The sequence below is a fragment of the Rhamphochromis longiceps genome, linkage group LG5 (genome assembly GCF_057381845.1).
Source record: "Rhamphochromis longiceps isolate RC_006_pf linkage group LG5, R_longiceps_female_GT1.1, whole genome shotgun sequence".
NCBI classification, from domain to species: Eukaryota; Metazoa; Chordata; class Actinopteri; order Cichliformes; family Cichlidae; genus Rhamphochromis; species Rhamphochromis longiceps.
In genome coordinates this window covers 33,327,640-33,351,173 of record NC_140561.1, presented here as the reverse complement: position 1 = coordinate 33,351,173, position 23,534 = coordinate 33,327,640, and the positions used below count along the sequence as shown (strand labels likewise).

Sequence of the window (23,534 nt, the reverse complement as noted above, 5' to 3'; positions counted from 1 at the left end):
GTTAATGGAAAATGTGAGCTCTAAGTCTCTGAACTCTTCACTGCAGCTTCCCCCATCGTTGCTTAGGCTTTCCTTATCAACCACAGTCCTTCTATAACCCATCTGACTCGTATCGTCGAGTGGGCCCTCACCCTGCTGTGAACCTTACTGATGAGCTCTCCTTCAGGCTTTGCCCTCAGGCTGGTTCTCCAAGTCTCTACATAGCTCGAGCACATAAAGCATCTTCAAACATGCCATCCGCACTTTGTCTTCCTTTAAAAATCAAGCTCAAGTGTGCGTATTTGATCAGAGAGGCAAAAGAGGAAAGTGTTTTAGAAGCTGTAAATAACCAAAATTTGAATGCTGCTGAAGGGCTCTGTAGTTGTTTCTTTTAGCAATTTATAGGCAATATAAAATTCTGGTGGAATGATCTTTAGGAAATGCATCCCCCCAGATATGCTTTTATTGTGATTTGCGTAACATCTTTTGGCATTATCCTCTATTGTGAGGAGGGTTAGCGCCACATAAAAAGAAAAGGATGAAAACCAGTTATGTTTCAGTGCTTTATAACAATCTTCTGAGGAAGGCATGGAGTGCTCTTTGTTGTATGTTTTGTGTTCATTGGCAAGCAGTTTCTCATTAAAGGGGAGTGTCTACAAATGTAATAGAATATATTTTATGTGCAGTTATAAAGTATTATCAAAGAGAAGAAGCCTCAGGGTTCAACTGGCCCTTTCGATGTGAATCCCTGCCTCTATCATTGCAACCCACAGGAAATATACACATACATAGGCACAGACTTTTCCTCACACACAGTTTGCTCAGGCAAATCTAAAACTGCCCTTTGGCGAAGACATGCAAATCCTGTGTGTGACATGGAATCGCCAATTCCCTGCAGCAAGCAGGAACACAGGACATAGGTGTTCCTGCAGGCGAACCTTCTACTCTCTCTGCCTTGCTTTCACTGTCTTATTCCCTTTTTAATATATCCATCCTCCAACGCTCTCCAGAGCACAAAGAGGGGGCAGACTGGAGGAAAGCAGTGCCCAGCTACACTCAGTCCAGCAGCACCATGGACTTCCGCACATGGAGCTCTCTTCCTCGTGACGACAGCTTGGAGCCCCTGCCTTTCAACTGGGAGATGGCTTATACTGAGACCGGCATGGTCTACTTCATAGAGTAAGTGAGACGTGAGCTGTGGCTCAAAGTGATAATGTCTGATACAGGGCTGATTAGAAATTGCAGTTATTTTAGTTAATTTTATAGAGTTTATAAAACATAATTACACATGCTCTCAGTCCTGGATTATCAGGCAGTGCATCCTCAAATGTAAGTTATTACTCATTAACCCACAAGTTGCCATATATGCTATGTCATTCTATGCTTCTCAAACAGTGTTTATTTAATATTTATTTAATATTTATAACAAAATATAATTAAAATAACAACAATTAACTGATTCAGCCCACAAGAGTTGTTGTGTGTTGCCTGTGGCCAAAACTATTAAAACCACATCAATAAGTCACAAATATTGACCTTGGTGAAAAGTTCAAATATATCAGGGCCACTTTCACCTGCCTGCTGCCATCAATACTCATTAGCACAACAAATGTGTGTTGGAACTAATACACAGAAGAAAGTAGTCCCAACAAATGCTAATATGTGATCAGTTATTTTAGGAAATTGCTTTGCTTGTTTTGTGAGGTGCTGTTGAATAAGAGAAATCATAAGAAGATGCTGCTGCAGGTTAATCTGCTGATAGCTGGTGCAGTCTGTAAACTGGATGATGAGGTTTGAAATGTGGGCCGACTGACAACCGGAGTGTTGTTGCTTATGTAAATTATCGCATCTTACAGCTACAGTGAGGTATGCTGCTAAATGTTATGGTAACATGAAAGTGTTGTGTGTGTATCAATTGTCATACGTTTTTTTTTTTATGTTTGCTTGTTTCTCATTTATCCATAATGAAGGACACATCAGAGAATCAGAGACTTTATTAATCCCAGAGGGAAACTGAGTTGTCATAGCAGCAACTACACAACAAACATCAAGCACTCGTATAAAATGAGTGTAGAAACAGAGATATTGGTAGATAAGTATAGAGATAAATAGGTATAAATATACATATAAATAGAAAAGAACAAGTATGTCTGCAAAAAGTTCAAAAAATATTTCTGTCAGTTTCAGCAGCGATATTAGGTTTGATCCTCTGTCTGATGATGAGTTGTGTAGCTGAGATCTACACCTCATTTCCTGTCACAGGAAAATTAAACCATAACAGCCTGACAACAGCATAAAAACAACTAAAAAGAAGAAAATGTACACAACTGTCCTTTGTTTGGATAGATAGATAGAACTGTATTAATCTCTCAGGTAGATTCCTCTGGGAAATTCAGTAAACTTAACAGTAAAATTCAGTTTAATAGTAAACTTGCAATATTTCTAGGCCTCACAGTGTATCCGATGTTTAAAAAGACAACTTAGTAAAGCTAAAAAACAGACCTTCTCTTAGGGTCTGTAAGTGTGTGTGTTCACGACTTTGTGTTTTATTCGCATTTTGCTCTAAGCTACTTGTCTCTGAAGATATCAGAAGACCATTGTGATTTTCCTGCTGATTACACACTCCAGTTGTTTAACACATTTGAGGATAAATGAGTTTGTCATGTTTCACATCACATGGTTTTTTTTTCTCCCCTCTGAAAAGGCCACCTAACCATAAACACTGTAATCTGACAGCTGAATATAAAGCAATGGATCAGATGTTTGCTGATAAATTGAGTAATCTTGTGCACAAGAGCATGTTACACGGGAGAATACGGCTGCCGTTTTTCCTGCTGTGATACATCTTTTTTGTTGGCTGCTTGTGCTTCAGCAGTGGTTTCCTTGTTTTCAGAGGTCTTTACTGAAGATATTTCCTGGCTTTTATTTTTTTGCACTCTACAGTCACAATACCAAGACAACCACGTGGCTGGACCCCCGCTTGGCAAAGAAGGCAAAGCCCCCTGAGAAGTGCGAGGATGGCGGTATGTATACTCCTTTGCTCAGCTGGTTTTCTGAAGCGTACACTCATTCCATTAAATACTGCACATGCTTTTACACAAGGGCATACTTACATTGTATATGCCCTACATTACATGAGCCATCACTTCTCACCCTTTCTCACAATGAATCAAGCAACCAACCAGGATGAAATATGAATGTTTGACTTCTCTTTGAAATGGCACATCACCTAAGAGTAACCTTAAGCATCGCAGTGCTAAAAGCTAATTTTTCAAAAATCTAGAGCTGGAGTCTACTTTGAGGATTTTCAGACGTGCCTTTTTATCCTTAGGATATAATGTGGGCTTAAGTGCAAGCATAGACAGACAGCAGCCACGGCTGAAAAAGTGGGACCCTTCCAGCTTGTTTTTAATGGATTTTTACAGGCAAATGGAAAGCTAGTGAGTGTGTTTCTTCTGAAAAGCAACTCCAGTGCACTTCCTTCCAGTGCATTAAGAGCTCATCTGTCTTTTCTTTTCTTATGCCTCATAATGTTCGTCAAGACATAACATTCACCAGCTATTCCAGCCAGATTGTTGAAAACCACGGGAATATGTCTTCTAGATTATTATGGCAGTATTTTCATACATACGTTCCAATGTTAAATATTCCAGTCAGGGGGGAAAGATACACTGGTAACTACCGCTGTTCCATAATGCCAGATAGATTCCCGGACCTCTGCAAAATATTGCGCATACTCCTCCCCTTTCCTTCTATCGGTCTGTTATCTTGTGAGCACCCAATTTGCATCTCCACAGCACAATAGCACACTCTTTTCCTTTTGCAGAGTTACCTTATGGCTGGGAGGAAATTGACGATCCACAGTATGGGACATACTATGTTGAGTAAGTAATACTGATGCATCTCATTTCCCATCACTCCAGTTGCCATCATCACCACCAGTGCCAATTGCTTTGTCATACTTGTTCGTCTCAGATGCACATAACACACAAGCGTATTTTACCAGCTTGGTCAGTGCACAAGTGCATATTGCAGAGCTCTGTGTACTTGAGCGGTGGGAAAATGTAAAGTAATATTGTCTAAAATAAACAAATGGTTGTAGCACATCTTGGGTGAGAATATTCTGAATTATGCAACATACCGAGAGAAAGCCTTTACCTGGAGAACACTTGAAGATTTTGATCAGGATTTTCACATTGTTTATCGGTGGGTGGCAAAATGAAACTCTGCGGGTAACATTGCAGTGACCTGTATATGAACACAAAACAGATTTTTCTCTCATCGCATTCTGTCAGTGTTTGTGTGTGCTTATAGAGTCTGTGTATTTGTCATTGCATATTGTTTGTATATTTGTCTGTGTGCTAAATGTGTATTTGTCATCAACATCCCGGCAGGAAATCTGTGAAACACAGCCATTGTAACAGCAGTAGAGAGAAATGGGGAGATTTTGAACTAGAATGCATGGAAGAAGTGGAGTGGGGGTTGGAAGACGAGGTAGCAATCTGTTGTGTTGAAAAGAAAATGGGAATTCTCGCATTGTTTTATTGCTCAGAAAGCATATAAACGCTCCTAGGTAGAAGTGACATGAGAGAGAGACCTGCACTGTTTGGACAGGGAGTCAATGGCATATAGATGGAGCTTGTACCTGCTAGTGTTTAGCTTGAAATGAGCTCACTATGAAGCAGTGGCTCTTTGTATGCCAGGGGGACAACAGGCTGTTTACCTTGTTGTAGGGGAACAGGCAGTCAGGGGTTCATTTTCTATAATATTAAATGGCTAAAAGCAATGGTACTTTCCCCCACATAAAGAGGAGGCAAGTCAGAATGTACTGTATGTGTGCTGTGCTTGTGAATTTGTTTACTGGCACCACTATAGCATCCCTCTATCAGAAAATTATACTTCCTCTAAAAGGATGGTGCATACATAATTAACTGCAGAAAAATGATGCAGTAAGCTCAATAAGTGAGAGATTAGCATGTCTATGGGTGTGCGTGTTTGCATTCCAAGTCTCTTCTCACAAACCTGAACCTCTTTATGTTACAGCCACATCAATCAGAAAACCCAGTTTGAGAACCCTGTCCTGGAGGCAAAGAAGAAGCTGAGCCAGGAGACTGCAGCGATCCAGCAAGCCGCAGCAGCACCTTCTCAAGGTAACATTGCAGAATGCACCCCCCTCTTTAACTTCCACTGGGTTTATAAACGTTTTCCATGGTGTCATAACGGCAGAAGCCTGTGATAAAGAGCACAAAGGATCAAGTTTGCACGCGTGAAAATTTGCAAATGTTGGATTGCTAATGTAACATATGGGAGCTTTGTAAACATTATGGGATAGTTCAGCCTCTTGCATGAGTTTTGGCACCACACTTGGGTGTATACTACATGTAGTTACATGTGTACCTGTAATTATGTCAGAGAGCTTTCTAATTTGTACTGCCATTGCACCCCGTTAAAATCAAGCAACTGCATTATGTTACTGAAGTTAGAAAAAAAAATGCCACACTGAATAAATTTGTGAAGATCATCAAACTACCCAAGAAAAATGGAAAACGCCTGCCAATGTTAAATGTCATGTGGTTGGTTGGGGTCGAACTGGAGGTGATTTACGTCCCCTCAAATGTTCTGAAGGAAGCTACGAAGAAGACGCAATTTAGCAGTGAGTGTGAAAAAATTTGGGGTTCAACTTTTAATTTTCATCACATGATATGCACCAAGTTCACCAAAAAGGACGGAGGGGTTTGCGAGGGGTGATTCTGGTGGACCAATTATCTGCAATAACGTGTATGTTAGCATGTCAAAAATAATAATAAGAAATAACTGATTATATTCAGAATGTGTATAATAAAAATACAGATGTCAAAAAAAATCAAGAAACTGCAGTTACACTGAAATCATCTAAAATGACAGACTCTCTGTTGCGTCTGTATTACATATTCTTTCAACCATGTACTACTATTATTTCATGATGCTGCGAGATTATTCAAGAGCACCAGAAGTAATTTAGTCTTTATTGTAGCTTATTCTATTTCTGCACTCACTGTAAATCATTTTGGACACAGGCATCAGCTAATTAGCTAAAATATAATTGTAATTTAATTACTTTGGCCTATCCTCTGTGTAGAGGCCTGACCTTTTTACCTCTGTCAGTGCGCTTTGATAAACGTGCTTTGTGGGAACAGAAAGCAGTAGAACGTGATCATTTTTTACAAGGTCAGCTGAAAAAAAGAATGAGCCCTTTCTTTCACAGTTTCCTCATGTAACAGACTTTTTTGTCAGCTCTCCAATTGTGGTCTGTTCTTTAAGTTGACAAGTTGACATTTTTCAACTGCAATAAACATCATGAATTAAGTATGTTTTCATTACAATATATGTATAATAGATTACAGTACTGCAGTAGTGGAAATAGACAAGCGCATAGCGCTGGCAGAGATTCAGAGAGTGAAAGAGGGAGTGTAGGGGAGGAGGCCGGCTTTTAACGGTGCATGTGGCAACAGCTGGTGTAACAGCACGTCAGAGAGGCCAAGTATAATCAGACATCTCTCTGCTCAGGTGTATAGGGACCGAGGAATCCACCATCCAGCTCCTGATTACTGATTACACAACTTAGTGAGCTGTCAGACAGTTGCTATGATGAAACCTAAGCATCATCAGTTGTCGGTTACACCTCAGGCTACAATCCACACTCTGTTTTCCAAGAAGTTCAATTCCCAGGGAGTTCTATGTGAAGGAAATGAACTCTGTGAATACAGAAATAATGCATATTAATAGTTTATGTACAAATGTGTTTTGTTTTGTTTTTAAAAACACCACAGGCAAAAATGTGTTTTTTATGCAAAGGTCAATTTTGAGATATCAGTGAGTTTTGCTCCATAACGTGCCTTCTTTCAAAATATGCCTTAATTGAGATCCTATCTTGTTTGCTTATGTAAATGTAAAATTACAGAGTACTTGTAACACATAATAATATTATTAATGTAAGTAATGTAATGTTTTCACAGTACATCATTTTTCTTAGTTGCATTGCTAGTTTAAGCAGTTAGTTTATTTGTATGTTGAACTGTGTTGTGTAATTCTTTCTTGCATCATGTGTCACTGCAGCTAACCACTAAAAACACACATGGCTATATGTGTTCCTGTTTGCTTTGTTCTGATCCATTATCTATATTATTTGATTAAACTAGTAATTTGGTCATTTCCCTGATAGTCAGCTGCTGGCTTTGTAGGCTCATTCCTTTATAAAGACTACTCATGACTTGTACACTCTTGCACTCTTGCAAACAGCCGTTTCTGTTGCTCTACTGCTGCTTCGCGGATGTAGTAAAGAAGCTGTTTCCTCAACTATGCTGAATAATGTCACTGGAGATTTACAGTGAGACTGAGTCACACATAAGAACTCAAAAACCATGGCCGTTTGATGCAGTTGATATGATGGTTTTGTCTGCCTCTGGTGTTTAAAGTCTGCCCACAAACATTGGCACAGAGACCTCCCTTGGACTCTCCCACACAAGTACAGGCTTGTACACATCAAACTCACTTCCTCCCTTGGTTACTCTCTCTTTCACCCTCCTTTACCTCGGTCTATTTCTTCACACACAAATGTGCAGGCAAATGGGTATATCAGCGCTCACTGGGTTGGGGGGCGAAAAAACATCCCATGTTGAGTTTATCAAGCAATTTGAATGTGATTATGCAAATGGGCTTTGCTTGATCCATGCAACAGTGTGGACATCTGGAGTCCACACTGACTGTGATAAGTTACACTCGCTCACAGCCGTTCATGTCTGCAGCGAATGTTTATGGCTGCTGAACTGTTTCAAAGTATGAAAGCGCCTTCATTTGTATTCCTCACACACACCCTTGAAAGTTAGCCTTTATAAAAGTGAAGGAAATGAGTGGGGGAAAGTGCATCTGTTACTTTTCAGCCAATTTACAAAGTTCTTGCCATTTTTTTAAACTGGATATAGGGATGGGCACACAGCTATCAGATGTGACTGTTCAGTCATCGTGTGTATAGAAGCTGCATAAAGATATTAAGAGATACAAGTGAAGAACGCAGCATGCAGCTGTAAACCTTCATATCCATGTCTGTTCATTTCAGGTAAAGTATTCACATATACACAGCCCAAAGAGCTTTGCAACGTTTTTTAGTTTCTAATGGTAGCACATTATTTCAAAACAAGCATGTAACATTATACAAATTATGTATTTGTTAACCTGTCATACTGCAGCTTTTTCAGCTTTTTATAAAAGAAACCATTTAATCTTGAACAGTTTACAAAATGTACATCCTCACCAAGTGTGATTAGGCTTTGAGATTTAGTGCCACCAACAAACTGCACGTTGTGATCTATTTGTTAGATTTGTTGGCGATACGAAAAATCAGAATAACACCAAATCCTTTGCTTGTTGCTGAATACATTTGCAAATTCTTAATGAAATAGTACTCCGACAACCACGTCTTTAACAAACATGGTGTCAGTGTAATAATGTTCGAGGCTGCATTTACTTCATACATTTCCTGTTGTTGTTGTCATTCTCTTTGTGGTAGAAGTTGTGATAATAAGATATCTGTCACTGAGATTTTTAGTGTCGTACAAAAGTAGTAATTTTCTCTTAGCTTACTGCATATGTGTCTCTTGGGGATGGTTATTTTGCCACAGTTCATTTATCTTCAAATATAAAGACCCCAGATAATGACAGTACCATCACACTCTCTCAGTATATAGCAGAATCACAGGAATATGCCCCATTTGTCACCAGCTGGTTTCCCTTTTACTGTTTTTGAGTCAGAGCTATAATGCGGTCCAGGCCAGAAACCATCAGGCAGCAAGCGAAAAATGGTGTGTCCATGATCTAAAGTGCTGATACCACAGTAATGCCAGATAGAGAAGCTGCCCAGTTAAATGCAATGTGACCCTGACAGTCGGTTATCTATTGTATTGTGTATGCCACAGCCAAGCTGCTCGTCCATATTGATGTTGCCACTGACCTTAAGTTGTTCCTTTTTCCAGTTATAAAAAGTCTACAGTGATAAACCTTTTTTTTTTCTGAGTCACTGATTGCAGTAGGGAAGGGATAACAGAGGACACTGTGGTAAATTGGATACTGTCAGAGGTACTATATCAATGTTCAGCTCTATAGTTTTCAAATGAAGGTAAATGAGTGTATCAGCTTCTATAGCTGTAATTTTAACTCATTTTATCTGTCTGACTGTGCAGGTTGGCAGGGAGGTGTAAAAAAGGTCTCTGTGAAAGGTTTATCTAGTTAAGGCTTACAGATTATGCCTGTTAATTAGAAATTACTAATTACGGTGTTGATCCTCAGCACATAATGTGTATAATTGAGGTTCAGTGCGGACACGGATGGATTTTGCTGTCTTTCAAGAAGGCTATGAATTTATTAATCATTGTTGCTGCCTTTCATGTTGTGTATTGTTTTGTTATTTCGCTTGTGTTTGATAAAAAATTGTATTCACTCATAATTTTATTAATGTGCATTCTCGCACATGCTGACACGTAGATGTTCTGCACAGGTAAAGGTGGTGCATCTGGCTTCACAGCAGACCCCAGCCAGCTGAAAGGGGAGATTTACCACACAGCGCTGAAGAAGAGCTCCCAAGGATTTGGATTTACCATCATAGGAGGTGACCGCACAGATGAGTTTCTGCAGGTGAAAAATGTGCTCAGCGACGGTCCTGCTGCCCAAGACAAAAAGATGGCATCTGGTGAGCAAAACCTTTGAAAATATGCTCACAATTTACTACAGAAAAGGACCAGTAAGAGCTGATACACTTATTCAAATAAACATTAAAATCCCATTTAGCTGGAAGGGAGATCCATGTGTTCACTAATTTCTGCAAAGTTGCTGAAAATTCTTTTGTAGCTAACATGTACCTACTGTGTTACTATGATGCACCTTCAGGTATCAATTTTACATCTGTGGTCTTCACTTAACCTAACACTGCCCCATGAGTTTCAGTAAATAAAGCAATAACAACTTTAGCATTGTCAGGGGCATTGTTTTATAGCAGGCTGATTATGGTGGGCGTGAAACCATCTAAAAGCTTTATTGTTCAGGTTCTGATCTTGCCTTTGGGCTGTCTACATAAACCAACAGCCATGAGGCTGTGTGTGATGGTTACAGTAGTATGATGTGACAGAAATCTACGCCTGTCTCAGCTCCTGTTGTTGAATACTGTTCAGGTCTGTTCAACAATGTAGTGAGTAAAGAGGGGACAAGAATAAAGTAGGAATGAATGAGATAAAAGGAAACTCAAACGGTACCAGGAGCTGCCAAAATGAAAATATGAGAGAGTAGTGAAGGGGAAAAGGACATTTCAGAGAAAAGCACTGTCTGGCAAAAGGAGAAAGGACTCCTCCAAGAAAAGTAGAGAGGTGATGTCTAGATTAAAAAGCACGGGATTAATTCTTTCTTGTTACATTCTTTCCTTTCTCCTTGTCTTAGGTGATGTGATTGTTGAGATTAATGGGGTATGTGTGCTGGGGAAGACCCATCCAGAGGTAGTGCAGATGTTTCAGTCCATTCCCATTAACCAGTATGTGGACATGGTTCTTTGCCGTGGATACCCGCTTCCTCCTGACGTTGATCTAGACAGCGACGATCCTCTTCCCCCTCCTCCTCCTCCGCCGGACACCCAGCCCCAGCAGGCTCTGCATGGTGGAGAGGTGGTGACAGCTGTGCCCCTGATCAATGGACAGCCACTGCTTGTCAAAGGTGACGTCCTCCATGGCTCCTCACAGGAGCTCCACTATGTTACTACTGATGCCAGTGGCCGTCCTGTTGTGGCTGCTCTGCCAAACGGGAGGCAGGGTGGAGAAGCAGCCACAGCGATGCTCCAACCAGAGCTGGTAAGCGTGCCACTGGTCAAGGGGCCTGGTGGATTTGGTTTTGCCATTGCTGACTGCCCTCTGGGACAGAAGGTGAAGATGATCTTGGATGCCCAGTGGTGCCGCGGCCTGCAGAAAGGAGACGTGATTAAAGAGATCAACAGGCAAAATGTGCAGTCGCTTAGCCATGCACAAGTGGTGGACATCCTTAAAGACTTACCAGTGGGCAGCGAGGTCAATGTACTGGTGTTGCGAGGAGGTGAGAGACTGAAATAACAACACATGTTTGCACTTGTCTGTCTGACTCACCCTCATGCCTGTCTTTCTATCTGCCTAACTTTTTTTTGTGCATCTATAGATTCATGTGGCTCACTAGCAATAGATCCATATTGTCTGTTCTTTCTCAGCAAGCAATTTTTGTTTTTCCTCCTCAGTGTATCCCTCTATTATTCTTATGCTTTTATGCCCTTGTGTGTGTGACATAATATGCTATTACTGTCAATGCAACTCCAACAGTGCCCATGGGAGGTGAGGTCAGCGTGTTGATACTGAGAGGAGGTGAGGTGGTGTTGTGGCTGGTTGGGGGGCACTGACTGACTACACACTGTTGTTCTGTAGAAGTCTGGGTGATGCCACTTTGACTGCGATCTGTGTAAGGTCACCACAGCAGAGAATGCTGCCTTTTTAGCTGAATAGATCTAACAGTGCCACTGTACTCTAACTCTTGCAAATGATGATCAGACTCAATCCATCAGAGTCGTATTTTCTGGCATGCAGACTCTACATGTTTAACATTTCTTGAGCGTTCCTTCTCTTTTCTTTCATTTAATCTACATCTTTTTATGACAACTCCCATTGAGGTGTAATGCTTTCTGTTACAAGTGAGTGAGCAGGAATTATGTAAGTGTGGGGATGTTCTTTATTCCAAGTAGCAAAGAGAGGAGAGTAGACACCCTACAAATGTCTCCTAAATCCATCTCCTGCCACCCCAGGGATTTACTGTGCTAGTCGATGAACCCTGGATTGGCTTTGATCATCAGCAGAGCGAAGGAGATCTCTGCATGCTTCTTAGGGATCCATAGCTAAATGGCTGTAGAGGGAACGTCCTCAGGGGCTTCCTCCCCATAGCCACACCTCGAGCCTCTGCCTCATATCCCAGAACACCCACGCTACGTATGCTCACTCTTTTGCCGCCATCACCACTTCCTGCTCCACTGACGCACTGCATGACCCCACAGTTAAAGCAGAGCTGGGCTCAGCTTCGTCCAGCCTGTCCAGTTAAAGCGCTAATGCTAGTTTTAACCCTCATTAGACAATTGCCTGTGGCGTGGAAGAGGATCCCGGTGCTCCTGTTTGTGGGATTGGTGGGCATCAGTGCTTAGAGAAAGAATAGAAGAAAAAGAGTTGTGTGGGAAGGTGTGTGTCATGTGTATGTATGGTACAGTTGTCTTATTTCATGCCATTGATGACTCTGATGTTGGATTGGGAATTTTGCAATGAAGCGGAAAAACACCGCTGTGTCTCCCCTTTTACATCAGGCTCCATTAAGCCCTCATCAGCCGTGTTAGCCCAGCTCCACGGGACTCCAGGCTCTAGAGCAGTGTTTGTTAATTCACTTAAAGCAGGGCGTTGAGATGGGGGGGGCTCAGATGGAATATGTGGGTGTGCTGTACAGTGAACAGAGAGCAGGAAGGGAATCTTCAGTCAGTGAATTATATGCATGAATCTCTAATGCCCTCACCCACTCTCTTACAGTTGATTTGTCACCTCTTCAGCACGTGTAGTATCTTGATATTTCTTATGTATCTTTAAACGCACATGAATGTATTTTCCCTAATGGATGATTCTTTAGTGAGCACAGCTCTCGAGTTTAGAGCAGCACTGGTTTATTTTTATGCTCGCTCTCTCTGTCGGAGAGTCACTGCCATCTGGTGGACAGTGACTCAGTGACTCTTGTTCCAAATCTTGTTTTCATTTCCTAATACGTTTCTGTTGTCTGTCTGTGTCTCTCCATAGGTCAAACATCGCCTGTGAAGAGTCTGAAGCCTGTGAGTAAAATCTTATCTTTGTCTATTTCTTCATTATCGTTTCCCCACGGGGGATATATCCCTCAATTTGATTTCAAAGCGTTTTGTCCTTCAGCCTAACCAGCTTCTGTTGCATTGAATTAAATGATAGCAATAAATTTGAATATTGATTATGTTTCTGGGCGCCTTCTTTTGTTTGCTCTGAAAAACAATCTTAATTACTTCCTTTCTGTATTCGTAGTCTTACGGCTATTGTCAGGGGACTGCAATGGTAATGAAGCATGGATGAGCCTCTGTAGATATCGTGGTATTATTAATGCAACAGTTTTAGATAAGAAACTTGCCCTTTCTGCCTGAAGAGGCCCGTCATAGCCTTTGGGGAAATCTTTACTTTTTAAAACATATTGTATCCAAATCCCTTTGCTTAGAATTTAAAACAATAGGAAGTAAGTAAAGTGAAACTGCTTGATGTTTTCATAAAAAGTGACCTTTATTGCTTTTGTAATCCATCACCGTTAGATGCTCATCCACTAGCTTTTGATAATGAGCCATATTCTACATAAATGGTTTTATTTTTTGAAAACATGAAGCAACATGTGTCTGTCAGAGACAGGAAATGACGGCCAGTACAGAAACTCTGGACATTGTCACAGACTCGGCACCTCAGGCCTTGCCTTACCACTCCAACACAAGCACCCTGCGCTCTGCCGATTCTCCCAAACGAGATGCTACAGAGATATACTTGAAGTCCAAAGCTCTTTTGGAGAGCAGACGTAAGTTTAGGCCAGCATCACTTGTTCATATAATTTTGTAAACCTTTTGTTGTTCTGGCCAGCTTTAAACACTAGGAAAATTATGCCCACAGAGCCTCACGCCAAAGATATAGATGTTTTTCTGAAGCGGGACATTGAAACAGGCTTTGGCTTCCGTGTTCTGGGAGGAGAAGGGCCACAACAGCCAGTAAGTGTATAAATGAGTGTCTTGAAAGTATATTTTAATTTCTGGTTAAAATTATACAATTTTATGTATTTATTAGACACTGACCCAGTGGTCAGGGTCTGTTATTAACCCCATATCAGAATGTATTTCCCCAGGTGTACATTGGTGCCATTGTGCCTAATGGAGCTGCAGAGAAGGACGGGCGTCTCAGAGCTGGAGACGAACTTATTGGCATCGATGGCGTGATGGTCAAGGGTCGTTCGCACAAGCAGGTTTTGGATCTGATGACCAACGCTGCCCGAAATGGCCAAGTTATGCTGACTGTTCGTAGGAAGGTGATCTACAGAGGTGAGTAACAAGCCAAGCAAAACCTGGCATGTTTGTCAACTTTTTGTAATTAAAAGTACATTCAGGAGCTTTATTGCACTAGATTTTTTAATTTATCAGATTGGATTAGAGTAAAACTTTAATGTGCCCAAGTTTGTTTTATAGGTAGTAGTCCAACACATACACACATACTACACAGTGTAAAAACCTAATACTGGGTCCAAATGTACCAATGTCACCATAAAAAGTGAGGGAGACATTTCAAATTTGGTTTATTATTAATATCTTACGCATGCCATGCAGACTAGGAGCAGGCAGGAATCAAACCACCAACCGATTAGTAGATGACGAGCTCTGCTTCTGAAGTACAGCTACTCCAGACTAAGACTGCTGAACCAGCAAATAATAAAAAATAAACAGTAACAACATGTTAATAATGAATGCATGCATTTAAACTGAGTTGCATGAGGTGTAGCAGGTCAAAGAAAAGAGCACTAGGAAACAGAATGTGTCTCTGCACTTGCTATGCATTTTCATTTACTCCAAGTAACATTTTGGATATTTGGGATTAGTTGAGTTACACAAAACATTTATCCTGTTACCAAGATAGACACTGTCCAGCACAATCATCATCCATGTTTTGTAGACCTGTAGACCATATAGCTCAAAGACAAGACAGTTCAAATCGTCTCAGATTCCTCAAGGATACACACCTCAACACTCAAATTTTAAAAAGAATTGTTCAAGACAGAAATGCATTAGCATCTGTATCCTTTCATATCAGATGTGACAGATGAAGATCCTCAGGAAATGGCGCCGGTGCTGGTGAATGGTTCTCCCAAACTACCTCGCCTACCGATGCCGAGTGCGCTGGACCACGAGTCTTTTGACATCACACTCCACCGCAAGGAAACTGAAGGCTTTGGCTTTGTGATCCTCACGTCCAAGAGCAAACCTCCACATGGAGGTGAGTTCAGTCTTTTCAGTCAGCTCAGTTCTCGTAATTCAATTAAATCAAACATTGTAGCATATTTCTGCATATGCCTTACTTAGGCTGAAGAAGTTGATAAGCATGTACATTTAACTAACCCATTCAACAGCCTCTTAATACACTTGTTGGTAACATATACAAAAAATGATAGGTCTGTAATTATTATTATTATTATTATTATTATTATTTTTATTACAAATATATCCAGAAAATGGCTAGCTTCTGGCCTCAAGAGTATTTTTTGGAAAATTGAAAGACTTTTTTGTAGATTGAATCAAACCCTGACAAAACTAAGTAATTGTGGGACCCTTCTTACTGCCATTGTGTTGAAAAAAGACAGTAAACAGACAGTAAAAGGCAGCTTCCTAACGGTCACTCTGACCGGGCCTCATATGTCTTTATTACTGCCATTTCAGTTATCCCACACAAAATTGGCCGTATCATTGGGGGCAGTCCCACTGACCGCTGTGGCCTGCTGCACGTCGGGGATCGTATCTCAGCAGTCAATGGACGCTCCATCATCGAGCTCTCTCATAATGACATCGTCCAGCTTATCAAGGAAGCCGGCAATGTCGTCACCCTTACTGTGGTTCCCGAGGATGGTGAATATTTCTGAGGATGGTGCATTTATTAGAGTAGTTAGTGGGTCTGTTCAGTTCAAAGTGGCCTTTTAGTGGGACATTAGTTTTGCAGCCAGGTAATCAATTAAATCGAGCCTTCATAAGATATAAATATTTTATTATCCATATTAAAAATTCAGTTTCAAACTGAGATAGTTAGAAACTGAAAAATTAGACCCCTTCTTCACCGAAATGATTGTATGAATAAAAATAAAGCAAAATACCTGAGAATCCCTTTACTAGGATATTTTAAGGCTTCATTGAGGGTTGTTAAAGGGAAATAAATGCAAAACCTTTAGCTTAAAATGAGCATTAATCATTTTAGAAGAATTCTGTATGTCTGCTTTTTTACCAGTGGGAGTTTTCATTATTAATATTATAATATACTGATTCTAATATGTTGTTAAAATGTATTTTAGAGTACAAGGGCCCTCCATCTGGAGCGAGTTCAGCAAAACAAAGTCCAGCTCTTCAGCACAGAGCCATGGGGCAAAGATCAGCACTACAGGATGAGCGGTAAGGATTTAATCCCACAAAAGAAAGCTGAGAAACTGCATAATTCTTCATGCATGTTTAGCGTTAGTAAGTTTTCTTGCAAGTGTTTGATTTTTTTTAAGTTATGCTAAACACTCAAAAGTATAAGAAAGTTGTATTATGTAATGCTGAGAAAGTGTAGACCGAGGAGGCAGCAAAAAGCTCTTAAATTGAAAATAAATTCAATTATGGTTATGGTGATGCTATTTTTTAATTACTAAAAACCTTAATGAATTCTTATAAACCTCCAGTAAAAGTCTCACCACAATAACTACTGAGCATGAAATAAATCGTGTACGTGGCAATGAGGTTGTCATACCCTCAGAGTAAAAAGCCAGAGAAACTATAAAGACACCGGTGTAATAAACATAAACGTGTGTAAGATGATAAGAGGTGTCGTGCGAGTACGCGCAGGCCTTTCCTATTTAACATTCAGCATTAAATTTCACTTTGTTTTTCATAAAAGCGTTTTCATTTGTTGGCCTGAGGCCTTCTGTTTACAAGTATCGCTGAAGGAATTAAGTGCATATGCTGTTTGTTCTAGTTATAACCTGGACATGGAGGAGAGAAAGGAAGGAGTCAACTGGTCTGACCACAAAACTCTTTCACTTGGTGAGACGGGGACGCTGTGTGTGACAGGGCCCAACCAGGTAAGAGCCATCCCCTTTTTTTTCTTCCTTTCTTGTCTTAGAAACTATCAGAAGAGGTTATTTTTTGTGCTTACACCATCTTTCACAGGTTTATAAAGTTCATGCACTTATAATACTGATTCTTTTACGTAATTTTCAAGTCATTATGGTCAAAGAATAAACTATAGCATCTCTAATATTCTCTGATTCTCCTAATGAGGTATCACTGATTTCACAGCAAAAGATGTATGTTAGTACACTTGTATATGTCTAAAAATGAGTGTTGTCTTCATGCTGCAGGGTTGTCTGACAGTGGAGTTAGAGAGAGGGCCCAGGGGCTTTGGTTTCAGTCTGCGAGGGGGCACAGAGTATAACATGGGCTTGTACATCTTGAGACTTGCAGAAGATGGGCCTGCTCAGCAAGACGGAAGAATCCATGTGAGTGCTCCTTTTATTGCAACGTTTAAATGGACACTTCTGAGAGGTTGATATCACTATCACACAGCTGACAAGAAATTACAAACAAAAACTAATGGGGGGAAAAAAAAATCATAAAACACGATGCAGTGCAATCAGTGTATTGTTTTGGAGCTCATGTTATTATCCTCACCATTGCTACATGCAGCATGACATGCTATTATAGAAAGCATTCCTTTGCAGAAATGTAGTGTTGCACATTTAGTTTGTGAAGGAGAGTCGTAAATCAAAATATAATTTGTGTCGCCTCGCGTTGACTGAGATTAAACTAATGAATTGTGTTTCAACAAGTGCCACTTGCAGTGTTGTAGGGCATGCAATGTTTTCTGCTGTGATCTGTGCAGCGTTTTGTTGCTTTCATTGTGAAATGGAATTCCACGCAGCAAACAGCGAAGCGATAAAGACGATTTTGGTTTAGTTCTTTGACTTTTTTTATTCGTGTTCATCATCATTTGTGTACTACTGTCTCCACCAGTCTACCCATCCATCTCAGCAAGCATCCGTTTTTTAAGTTTGTGGCTGTTAACAGGAAGGTCACAAAGCAATTGACCCTGTATTTTCTCTTCATATGGTGGAGGTTCAGCAAAATTTGAATTTTCCCATGGGGATGATACTATCACATTATTATTACAGGAAGAGAATGGAGCAAAGTTCCCTAGTGGAAATCAATCCTAGGCCTGCCAGACTGTGATCTGTGGGCACGACTTTGCCTGTCTGAGGATGAAACAGAGTTCTCTGCACTGTGTAGCAACTACTGCATTTTTATTATTTAAAACAAGCTTCTTTTCTCATTCGGTGATCTCTGCTTCTCCGTGAAAGCAATGCACACATGTACCTTTGAAATAATGAAAAAGCTGATTTCCCATCGGTGGAAAGATCATTGAAAGGGTCATCTGAGAACATATTCTGATGAGAAACAATAGCTCTTTTCTTCTAGTGAGGGAGTCAGTGTGAGAGTTGGTCCAAGGTCCTTTGTAGAAAGAATGACTTTCTGATACAAAGGGATCACACAGTGGTTATTTTCTCATCACTTTGTTGCTATCATTTCTTCCCGACAAAGACAATGCTCCCACACTGTAAAAGTCAAAGGGTTGTGTTGAGGTTTCCTTGCAAATTTTTGTCTTTGAATCTAAATCCCGGCCTGCTGCACAAACAGGCTTGTTCACTCTATCTGATTAGAGTCTATCAAACTGACATGTTTACAAGCTTTATCCTGAGTTATTTTGTCATCTCCGATAATAGCAGGTACCTCCAGGGTATTACAAAACTCTGTGTGTGTGTGTGTGTGTGTGTGTGTGTGTGTGTGTGTGTAGGCAGATGTGTGTATGTGAGAAAGGGAGTGTATGCATGTGTGCATGGCATAAAACTTTAATTTTGTGTTTCAGCAAGTGTTTCAGTGAATTTGACTGGCAAAAGATGCAAAGTGTTCATAGGTATATTTTAGTATTACAATTGAATTTTCTGAATTACCGACAGGTTGGAGATGAGATAGTGGAGATTAACGGGGAGCCGGCTCGTGGCATTTCCCATACACGGGCTATTGATTTGATCCAGGCCGGAGGAAACAAAGTGGTACTGCTGCTGAGACCTGGGGCAGGTCTTGCTCAAGATGCGAGTGAGTACATCATTTGAAACTATTCAGTGCGTTGCGTTTGATATGGGCAAAGTTTGTGCTTGGAAATGTTGTATTATCACTCAGGTTAGAATTTTTGGGGGTGGATTTAACAATGCAGAATAACTGGAAACAAAAGCATGTGGTTGCCAGTGGCTCAATGACATTTACAAATAGACATAATTGTAGACGTACGTGTGTGTGTGCGTGTGTGTGTGTGTGTAAGGGTGTGGGTGTTATTTTGACCTTTTCCTTTGCAGTGCAAAGACAGCTCTTTCCCCATCATTCCAATTTTAATGCTTATCTAAACTTTCCGTCTGCTGGCTGTAGCTTGATACTGTATTTAGCTTTGTTATGAAACTGGTATGCCAAAGTCAGCCTGTTCCTTTAATATTTTTTTAATATTTACATGAAGTTTTAGATAGAAACTAAATTCTTTTATTTCCTAAAGAGTTTAGCTGCTATTTCCCATTTTACAAGGAAGGAACACTGCCAGTAGTTAAATACATGCACAAACAATAAATCCACCTAATGATAATTACTGTATCCATTTGTTAGTTGATGGAGCCTGTTTTGTAGTTAAGCCCTCATTGATTTCAATGTGCTTTCTTTGCTGTGTGTGTGTTTTTTTGTTTTGTTTTTATTTAGTCATTAACTCTTTAACTGTCTGCTTCCTTTGGCGTTTCTTCTCTTTCCCCTGATGCAGGTAATACAGCTTCCTCTACTGTGTGCTATTACACTGAGCACCAACACTAACACCTTCACTGCTTTTACTGGGCTCTTCTCTTTTACCTTGGTAATTTTTTTCCCACATGCTTTCCCACCTTTACCTCTATATAATATAATCTTATTTACTTTCCCTGTTATTCTGAATTTAAGTATTTTGTGTGCCATATTTATTATCCTTGCATACCTATGGTCTCATGTCAAATTTGTGCTGCTCTTGCAGGTCGACATGATCAAAAAGTCATTTCACCCACAAGCTATTTTGGAGAAGTTTTCTCTGACACATCACCCCTTTCCTCTCCATATCCCACCGGGGCTTCCACCTTTGTTTCCTCTCCTTTCTCCAGCAAACTGACGCATTCTCGCAGCTGGAGCACACTTTCTCCACAAGGCCGCAAATCCCGCAGCAGCGGGGGTTTAAGCTCAGTGGAGGAAAGTGTTGAGTGGGCGGACACGGAGGGAGAAGGGCTCCTTCCCACCTCCAATGAGCATGTGAAGTTCTACAAGAGGACCAGGCCCACGAACGACTCCAGAGAGCTAAGCAGCCCAAAGAAAACAGAGGAATCTTTTCCTAAAGCCAAAGAGCAACTACACAGTCCCAAAAAGACTGAGAGTCAGGCACAGGAAGCAACAATGAACAGAAAAAGGGTGCCTATCACACAGACAAAAACGCAATCTGCCAGTCCTGGGAAGTCCGCTCACGTTGGACAGCAAGGGATATCAGCCCTGCAACGCACCGAGAATCAACAAGGCCTTCAGCAGAGATTAAAGGGTTCATCCAGTAGAGAAAGCTTAAGTCATGAAAAGAAAAATGGAAAAGGGGGGAATTTTGAGATTGGAAAATACCCTCAAGGATGGGAGATGGAAGGGAGAAGAGAAAGGACCAAGTCTCTGCATGAGAAAGAAAGTTATAAAAGAAGGTCGATTGGGGAATCTCACCGCCACAGGACATTTTCTAGTACACTAAGAGAGAGCGAGAAAGGTACAGGTAAAGACTCAGGGCAAAGAGACGTTGATGCCAAGGGTAAACTTACAGAAAACAGGACTACGAGTAAAGAGACTATTAGCAAAAGAGAATCACCGCTGTCTTTTAAAAATGTATGGCGTAGGAAAGGTTCTGTGAATTCACCAAGAGATATAAAAGGAAGAGAAGACACATTTTCTAAATCCAAAGACAGCTTAAAGGACAACTTTGTGGCCTCTGTAAACAGCATTCCAGGAGCCCTACAAACCCTGAAGGGACCTATTAGCCCTGGCCCTTGGAAAACGCCCAGCTCAGCCAAAATCCTCTCTGAGGCAGAAGTCCTCCGTGACCCTTTGTGATGGAATATTGAATCACAAGGACGTGAGCTGTGCCATGGAATATTTTACAGTATCCTCAGTGGATTATTTTTCTGAGTTCTTCCATAAAACAGAGAAGTGCAACATGGTGCCACATTTATCCATTTTAGACTGTGGCCAGATTTGTATTGTGGGAGCCCTGTGACATCACATGTGGCATGTAGCAGCTCCCCTCCGCCTTGTCTGCTGCTTTAGCATCTTTGACGTGGGACTTCAGCATATAGGACATGCTCGGGGCCTTGTCAGACCAGACATTCAGAAATGTGAATATGTGCCAATCCCGCGAGCCTCCTGTGGAACGACGACTACAAACAGCGCTTCACCCATTACAATGCAATGACCCATATGCAAAGAAAAGAGAAAGGCCCTCGCCTCTCGTCTGTAGAATATACAGTGTGACTCATCTAGGGTTTAATTTTGCTCTCAGTGTCATTGTTGAGTATTTCAACTGTATTCTTCTTATCAGTTTGCTCAACTGCATGCAGTCGGTCCTTCTGTTTGTTTTACTGCACGCGTTCTGTACATCGCTGAGGATGAACCCATTTCGTATTTATAATTTTCATTCTGATCACCAGGCAAATACAGCAAGTGTTACTGGGTAATCTAGACTGTTCTATGGCTATAGTCATGACACACCTTCATACAGACAGTATCATTTAAAAGACCAGAAACTTGTGGTTTGAGATCTTGTTTACCATGTGTATGATAACTAACCAGTGTGTAATTTATTGAGGTAATAGATGAATATATGTATATGTAGCTGTACCAAGCCATTCCGCATTTTGATAAAGACTTTCAGAAATTTGTCCCATGTTATTTGAGCTTTCACCTTATTTCCAATGTACTTCAGTGGTAGGAATTACCAATGAAATTTGTAGTTCATGAAATGTATAGATGTAACGTGCAAACTGCTGTACCAAATGTTTAAAATTGCTCAAAATGTGTCTCATTGTGAAATATAATATATATGTATATATATATATATATTTGAATGTGTGTTTTGGAAATTCTATCTATTAATTCCATTGCACCGCATCTGCCCTTGTAGCAAAACAGATTGACCATGAGTTGTATTTAATTTGTGATGTATACTTGCTACCAAAACATTGCATTTATTATTGTTTTTTTTTTTTTTTTATTTAATGGGTTGTTTTTTTTTTGGTTTTTTGAAATGATCACTGTTAAAGGGGGAAATGGCAATTTATGTAATGCTGTGCAAGTTCTGAATCATGTCTCTGGTTTTACATGTGCTTGTTGATGAAAAGATAAATGAGGGTTTATATTGTAGGTACTGCTGTGTGATTATGTGCCAGGGTAGCTTGAAGGATGAAAGAGGCCAGAGAATGATGTGGTTTACTAAGATACCGAACAAGCTGCTGAAATAAGGCATGTATACAGAAAACTCTCCACCTTACATATTAAAGGGAGCCAATAGCACAGAGAAGACCAGTGTAGTTTTATAATGTGCAGTCTATAAAAATAAGATAGTCAGATTTCACTGTTACTTTAAAGAGGACATATTATGCTGATTTATAGCTCCATACTTTTATACTTGGACACCATAAGAGTCGCTTTGCCTATTTGCCTAATAATAATACTCGTTTAAGTTATATTGGGCCGCTGTGTAGCATTCAGGTCATTCTCTGTCTGGAAAAATGTGTTTTAGTTCCTTGGCCCTTACCTTTATGCCAATTTTTTTTTCTTATTGGCAAACAGAAACAGCAGGTGGGAGGGGCTGCTGTGTGTCTTTAGCATTCTTTCAAATAAAAAACTGTCTAAAAATAACAAACCATTTAGAGCAGTCTGAGCTTTTGGCTCACTTGGATTGCTTGTGTGTACAATGACCTCATTATTTGAGGTTTGTGCCAGACAGAAAATGAAGAAAAGCATAATAGGTCCGCTTTAAAGGATTTTTGAAGTGATACGCAAATATACTCAACATACTTGCAAATACAACTTTGAAATAAACACATTCAGATGAGCTCAGGGAAAACTGAATTGTAGCAAATGTGTGATAAAGTCGTTATCAATGAGAGCTGAATGGTGGTTGAAGTCTGTGATTGTATAAAGGAGTTTTCAGGTTACAAATCCCTAGAGGATGTACTTTGAGCCAATCAGTGGTAGGCTTTTGTGCAATAGTTTGGTTGGTTGAATGAGTAAATCCAACCCCGAGTGCTGAAAAAAAGTTCACTCTGGTTCAGAATCAGATAATATCCTCTTTTATTGTATGTCCCCTGCACTGTAGTACAGCTTTATGCTTTCATTTGAACAATTTTGTTTGACATCTCTGCATCATACTGTGGCCTTGCATTGCTTCATTAGAAAAAAAAAAGAAAAACACAATCCTTGTGGTATCTTCTACATTCTGTAGGAACAGTAGATGTAAATGTTTGTACATTGTACAGCACCTTTATAAATACTTGCCGAGTGCTCTTTTGGGGAGAAAAAAATAGAGGTATATTAAATCGCTCCATTATTTTTTTATGTA

The 23,534-nt window shown here is 40.3% G+C and overlaps 1 protein-coding gene across 2 annotated transcripts in view; it reads left to right on the top strand.

Moving 5' to 3' along the window:
* Positions 1–23,381, top strand: part of magi3b (membrane associated guanylate kinase, WW and PDZ domain containing 3b) — a 125,051-nt gene extending 101,670 nt beyond the window's left edge. Inside the window, exons 5-22 of one of the 2 annotated variants that reach the window (XM_085407316.1) lie at positions 990–1,158; positions 2,923–3,002; positions 3,806–3,863; positions 5,023–5,129; positions 9,509–9,700; positions 10,441–11,082; positions 12,840–12,871; positions 13,458–13,623; positions 13,716–13,810; positions 13,930–14,137; positions 14,901–15,083; positions 15,524–15,709; positions 16,147–16,243; positions 16,806–16,911; positions 17,191–17,328; positions 18,844–18,982; positions 19,686–19,775; positions 19,929–20,051. In XM_085407316.1, the coding sequence (XP_085263442.1) occupies positions 990–1,158; positions 2,923–3,002; positions 3,806–3,863; positions 5,023–5,129; positions 9,509–9,700; positions 10,441–11,082; positions 12,840–12,871; positions 13,458–13,623; positions 13,716–13,810; positions 13,930–14,137; positions 14,901–15,083; positions 15,524–15,709; positions 16,147–16,243; positions 16,806–16,911; positions 17,191–17,328; positions 18,844–18,982; positions 19,686–19,735 (2,648 nt within the window). In that variant the 3' untranslated portion in view covers positions 19,736–19,775; positions 19,929–20,051. Of the gene's footprint in view, positions 1–989; positions 1,159–2,922; positions 3,003–3,805; positions 3,864–5,022; positions 5,130–9,508; positions 9,701–10,440; positions 11,083–12,839; positions 12,872–13,457; positions 13,624–13,715; positions 13,811–13,929; positions 14,138–14,900; positions 15,084–15,523; positions 15,710–16,146; positions 16,244–16,805; positions 16,912–17,190; positions 17,329–18,843; positions 18,983–19,685; positions 19,776–19,928 lie in introns of both variants that reach the window. The other variant, XM_085407314.1, reaches the window with a different exon arrangement.
* The last annotated feature ends 153 nt before the right edge of the window (positions 23,382–23,534 follow it).